Source organism: Petaurus breviceps, unplaced genomic scaffold, assembly GCF_028583685.1.
Source record: "Petaurus breviceps papuanus isolate PSGF00001 unplaced genomic scaffold, PetGlider_PUasm1.0 90731, whole genome shotgun sequence".
NCBI classification, from domain to species: domain Eukaryota; kingdom Metazoa; phylum Chordata; class Mammalia; order Diprotodontia; family Petauridae; genus Petaurus; species Petaurus breviceps.
Window position 1 is genome coordinate 7,884,337 of NW_027187325.1, and position 6,755 is coordinate 7,891,091.

The window sequence follows — 6,755 nt, forward strand, 5'->3', positions numbered from 1 at the left end:
TGTAATCTAACTGAAGTTTTATGACTAGGCAAATGTCCTTTACAAAGGACAAAGTGGAACCATGTTGAACATTGTCTAATGTGTAACTATAAATTTATTCTCATTAAGAGCAAATTTGAGGGGCGGCTAGGTGGCGCAGTGAGTATAGTGCCAGCCCTGGAGTCAGGAAGACCTGAGTTTGGATCCCACCCCAGACACTTAACAAACAAACAAACAAAAAACTAGCCATGTGACCTTGGGCAAGTTACTTAACCCCAATTGCCCTCCAAAAAGCAAAAAAAAAAAAAGTAAATTTGCACGATAAACTGAATTTTTAATACATTTAATTCAGGCATTTCTTTTGATGAATGCTACAGAATTATAGGTGTTTTTACTGGCTTCTTTAACATATTTACCCTTAATAGTCATCAGGTATTTCTAGACTGGAAAATAATGGAACTATTTGGTTGCAGAAAAAAAATTTAAATTTGACTTGATGAGAGATGGTACTGCTGAAGTTGATTTGCTCATGGTTTCAAACATGGGGGGATAGATTTAAAGCAAGGTTGTTTGTTATGTGGTGCTTGCCGTCTTTGTCTGATCTTTCTTTTTCTCTTTGTTTCAGGGCTCTCCAAGCAATACCATTGGTCGAACTCCTTCAAGACACACCAGTAGTAGGACTAGCCCCTTGACTTCACCTACCAACTGTTCCCATGGTGGTCTGTCTCCAAGGTAATAAGATTTTCACTGAACTGTCCCAATAACCAGTCAGCTCGCTACTCAGTTTTAGAGTTCGTTAGAGTAGAAAGAAAACTGAGCTGGAAACCAGGCATCTTGCATTCCAGACCTGGTGACCATCTCTCACTGTGTATACCTGAACAAATCATTCTTCTCTGGGCCCCACTTTGTTTATCTGTAAAATTAAGGGTGTTGTACCCTGGGCATTAAGGTCTCCAACTCTAAAATTCCATGAAAATTTATAAGTCAAGCTAAGAGCCTTGGACTTGTTCCACATCAATATTATGCATGGGTTAGTCATACTCTTACATAGGTATACACTGTTTAAGGCTATATTTGTCAGCTTTTCACAGACTGTGCAGCCCAAGTCATTTATTTTCTGATTGAATTGCTGTTCCAAAGTCAACCACTGAAACGTAAAGGGTCTTTTATTTTTAAAGGCCTTTTTTCTCAAAAAAAAAAAAAAAAAGAGAGAGAGAGAATTCAAGCCTGCTCTTGAAACAAGATGCAGTTATTCATCAGAGCCATAATGTGAAGCCTGAAATAACTGAAACTGTTTTATGTTTGTGTTTTATTAGAAAGGAAACTGTTCTCTTGGCTGTTTGTCAGCAATCTTTTGGTATCATAAAATATCAAACTTAAGTACCATGTTAACTTGTGAACTCAGCATCCTTGGCTAACAAGAAAATAAGATGCCCCCTTACCTTTGGAAGGTATTTTCTACATCAAGGAGAGGAGAGAGATGCCTGAGAGTAGCAGATAGCACACTAAACCAGGAGGCAGGAAGATGTGGGCTCATGCTGCCCGGCCCACAGAGTGAGCATCGTGACATTAGCAGGTCACTTCATCTCTTTGGGCCTGATTCTCCAGCTACAAAATAGAACTATAGGATTTGATTGCCTCCAGAGTCTCTTCTAACTTTAAATCTGTGGTCTCGTAGACCAGAACTTGTGGTCCCTATGCATTTGTTTTCTAGGATCCATTCCAAAATAAATTTAAGATGTAAAATTGAAGAAACAGTTTTCCCTGGGAGAGCTTATAGAAAACAATAATCAGCTGAGAAACAAATTGTGATTGATTTGAGCATACTGTTTTATGTGTGAGATCTGTTGCTGTGCCAATAAGATCTTTTAAGAAGCAACCTAAATGTCAGTCTGCTAGGGTCACACATTGTACATGAGATTACAAGAACTACGATCTCCATAAGAAATAGTCCAAAAAATCTATATTTTGAGAGGAGAGATGACAGGGCTTATTGTCATTTTTGACTTTAAAAATTTTTTTAGGGGCAGCTAGGTGGCCCCTAAAGGTGGATCTGGATTCAAACATGACCTTAGACACTTAACACTTACTAGCTTTGTGACCTTGGGCAAGTCACTTAACCCCAATGCCCTGCCTTCCCCCCTCCAAAAAGACAAAAAAAAAATTTTTCTTTAAAGAAGACAACATTTTTCTTTCTGATTTGATACATTGTTCAATAGTGATGGTCTAAATGTAATTTTTTAAAAAATTCTTAAAATAGTAATATGCTTTTAAGCTGTTATTGTCACTCAGGTCTCTTTGGATGACTAGATTCTCCTGTTAACATTTTGGGCCAAAAATTTTATTTCCCTCTCTCAGAAAACAAGTGATTCTGAAATCTTATACAGATTAAATAGACTTTTTTTGCTCTGATACTTTAATCAGAAACATGCCCATTTATTAGATTTAATAAAGTTAGAAGTTGTTTCCCCAAAACTCATTCTGCCTTTAAGTTAGTGACTTGAATGCTTATAACCAAAACAAATGAAAATATCAGAATTTTCCATAAGCCTGTTACAGGCTCAGTCGACACTTTCATATGCTAACATTCCTAAATAAGATTTAACTCATCATCTTTCACAACAGCAACAGAACTGTTACTCACTGTTCTCAGATGGTTATAAATACCTCTGTCTGAAAGTGGCTTCTCGAACATTACACCTACAATTTGCCTGCCACCTCTTCATAATCCAGGTAGTGGGTATTATCTAGACTTCTTGGTTGCTTCTCTGATTCTTCCTCCTGGCTACCCATTTTTTTTTTATTCCTTTTCATTATCTGGTAGTACCTTCTTCAGATGTGCTACAGTGAAATAAAAGAGCCAGTGCTCAGACCAGGTAAAAGTTGTGGAGGAAGTTTACCAACCTTGAACTCATTAGTTGGAAATTTCCTGTACACATTTTTTTCCCCTGTTAGCTAAATCTCGATGGTTCCAGAATAATATTACTTCAGTTTATTTCTTTCAATGTTTGGGGCAAAAGCCCAAGAAAGAGAACAATTAAAATACCAGTCTTCTCCAACTGCTACCAAGAACAAGTCTTTGTGACTGTTCTCAAAAAGAAATTGCACTGATGATGTCAAATTTCCAGTCAGTGATAGATTAGGGACTAATGTCAGAAGAACTTTTTTGCAACATCTCATTTTAAGAAGAAATTTATTTGTACACTTTATCTTTTTTAGATGTGACCTTAATTAACAACAGCCAAGTTGTAGGGAAGCATATTTTGGTTAAATGTGAGAATTAACTTAACAACTGTATTTATAACATGCCATCATACAAAGTAGTGAGCCTTCTCATCATTAAAGAACGAGTCTGGATAACTATCAGATTTATCATGAAAAGGCTCTTTTTACAGCAAGTAAGACATTGTAAGTTTCTAGTACTTACAACTTAGAGATTTTTAGTACTCTAAGGTTCATTTCCCACTTAAGATTCTGATTCCTAAAAAATGAGATGCAAGATATATTACTTCTAACCTTGCATTTTCTCCTATGAATTTCATAATACCAACATTATTTTAGTGATTTTATTAAACATGCCACCTTTTTTTTTTCTTTTGGAAGTTAATTGGGGTTAAGTAACTTGCCCAAGGTTACATGGCTAGGTTTTTTTTTTTTTTTTGGTGGATATTAAGTGTCTGAGGCCAGAACCGAACTCTGGTCCTTCTGACTCTGGGACCAGCACTTTACTCACTGCGCCACCTAGCCACCTCAAACATGCCATCTTTAGTTTTTATTCCAATAAAATGTTTGTTATTTACTTAGATCTTTTAGAGTCAAAATAAAGTTAAACCTATTATATTGACATAAATTTTCTAGTAGTTCAGAAATTCTGCCTTGTCTTTTCAGTAATCAAGTTGAGGAGAGTTCTGAGATCGTAATTAATTAGTCCGTCTCACTTGGGATTTTAGAATCCCACTACTTAGATATGTTATTTCACCAAGAATTTTCTAACAGTGATTCACATTTCACTGTATCTGACATGACTTAAATTCTAAGAAATTTTTAAGAGATCTCAGAAACCATCCAATGGGAATCCATTCCTCTATCACCAAACTAGCTGGAAACATGGGAGTGTCTGTAAGCAGTGCCCACTTATTCTTTTGGGATTCTTAGGGCATAGTTAGCTAGGAGTTCCTATTTACTGTATAGCCTGCAGTTCCTACTTTACCACTAGATGGTGCTCCTACATTATAAGAATAATTATCGCCTGAGTTTTCCTGGGATTGTTCACAGAAACAAAATGAGCAAGGTATTTAGGGAGCTCACTGAAAGGCTAGGTAGTGAAAGATGGGCCTTGCCTCCCCACACATATGGACATTGGAGGCCTGTGATGCCTCAGAAATTATCCTTTTCTTTTTCTGAGTTTTAAACAAATTCTAGGACAGCTCATTTTTTTTTTTTCAGCAGACTTTCCTACTGAGTAAGAATATCCTTCTCTGAAACATAGGGAAAGAAGCTTTCCTTTGTGGAATGGCATAGAAAAAAAGGCTTCAAATATTTAATTTTCATATGATGAATTTTTTAGAAATCATTCTTAGGAGAAAATGGATCTACTCTGTCCTTTAGTTCACCTAATGTATTCTTTAGAACTCAGGTAGATAAAAATATAATCAGCTGCACTGTTGATTTTTCCAAGGGAAAATCTATCTGGATAGTTGAGATGAGGCAAGTACTTCTGTAAATAGACCGAGAGGTGATGAACAGCGTCCTTTACATCTTAAACTTCAGGGGAGTCCGAGGCTCATGGCTTCGACATCACATCGGCTCATCCTTGTTGGTTGAAAATAAAAATCACTTAGTTTCCTTCAGTCTCTACCTTCCTCTCACAATACCCCATTCCAAACAGCAAGAGCCTCTGGCCTTGGAACACAGGACATAAAGCTGAAGTAGAAATTATGCGGGTACCCAGAACCTACTAGGGACCTACTGGCGGATAAGATTCTTTCTTGGCTCTCCAGGAAGCCAGACTGAAAATCTGCCAGAGAATGAACCAGTACTGCACAACATTTGATATAAATAATGTTGGACTATACAAGGGGAGTTGAATACTGAAATACAAAATACTGAAGCAACCTCATTATAATATATGTGTGGTCTTTCTTACAGTGTCATGATCTAGGACCAGAGGCCGACGCCCTTTATCTATATAAATATATCCCAGGGACAGCACTGGCCAGTGTAATATAGAAGAAATAGAATACAAGTATCTTTTCCCTAAATGAACTGTTTTTATTATAGAATATTTGGAACAAAGCTTCTTTTATTACTGCGTATCAAGGCCTTAGCTTTCTGATAAGAATGAACTGGGAACATGTCTGACTATTTGATAATTGTATTGATTTAGTCATGTCTAAAAGTTAATGTTCCATGTAATTTTGGTGGTACCCACAGATGTGGTGAACTTTACCTCCATACATGATTTTCAACCCAGGTTAATAGCCAGTTCCTCCTTTTTTAAAGTTTCTTTCCCAAGATCCATTATCTTAAAACAACTGTATCACTCATTCCTTTTAATTTATTTATATGCAAGTATTCTGCTCATTTCAGACTCTGTATTCAGAGATCCTTGGGGAGATTTCTTGCTTTGATTAGTTCTCTAAACCTGTTTTCATAGTTAAGCAAATTTTGTTAATCAAATTGTTTATGGAATGAGATGAGGATCATGAGCAGGACTGCACGTAGCATAATGTTACCAAGATGTTACCAGCTTCTAGAAGCTGTGACTCCTATATACTCTTTTCTTTTCCTAGCCTTCAAGAACACTTAGGTTTCTTGCACCTTGCTATCCCACCTTAGTAAACAGGAATCATAGATGCCATCCTCTGTAATCATAATTAATAGCTATGCCATTAAACACAGAAAGAAGCGTGAGCTCCTAGGAGCAAGGGGAATTCCCTTAACATAAATTTGTATGCAGGTCTGACCTTCTTGATGTGAGTATATTGTAAACTTCCCATGTCCCCTTTCCCACCTACTAGAGCCCATTCAAAGGCAATGTGATTAGGGCACTAGACTTGGAGACAGAGAGACCTGGTTCAAATCCTGCTTCAAATACTATTTCTGTAATGCTGAGCAAATCAGTATATTTTGCTGTACCTCAGTTTCCTCATCTGTAAAATGAAGGTGTTGGCTTTGATGGCCTCTAGAATTCTTTCTAAATCTGTGATCCTGTGATTTCTCATGAATCATCAGAAAAGATAAACCAGGATTACTCCCAGATTCAGCTCCCATTGAATTTGTGTCTTACAGATGAACATTTGTCTGCATTCTTAAGAGACTATGTATTCCATCAATTTCGTTTCCAGTTTAGAGTTGTTAACTCCAGGCTTTTACCATCTCAGAAGTCAGCTTCTGTTATGTGGTGACGCCATTTTGTAGCAGCAAGCACCCCAAGTGTCCCCAGGGTTGCTGCCAACACAGGTTCTTAGATCTGCTTTGATAAAGGAAAGCAACTCAAAATGGGTTAACAAGCTTACTTTAATCAGTCAGACTTATATCATTTACCTTGTTCAGGTGAAAAAGGTCAGCACCCCGAACTTCAGAGTATACAGACAGAATTATCAAGACAGAAACAGATCAAGCAGACAGTTTTCCAAACTGTCCAACCATTACATCCATACCAAATCAACATCTGGGTTTTTCAAAGCCGGGGGACTCTCAACAACGGCTTCCCAGAGTCTCATCTGATCAAATCACAGAACACTTCTCAAAGTGAGCCCCAAAACAAAGCTACA

At 37.2% G+C, this 6,755-nt stretch overlaps 1 protein-coding gene across 1 annotated transcript in view; it reads left to right on the forward strand.

The window, feature by feature from the left end:
- Positions 1-6,755, forward strand: part of LOC138145254 (CLIP-associating protein 1-B-like) — a 61,700-nt gene that overhangs the window by 18,755 nt on the left and 36,190 nt on the right. Inside the window, exon 2 of the mRNA XM_069066892.1 lies at positions 605-711. Within this exon, the coding sequence (XP_068922993.1) occupies positions 605-711 (107 nt within the window). The remainder of the gene's footprint in view (positions 1-604; positions 712-6,755) is intronic.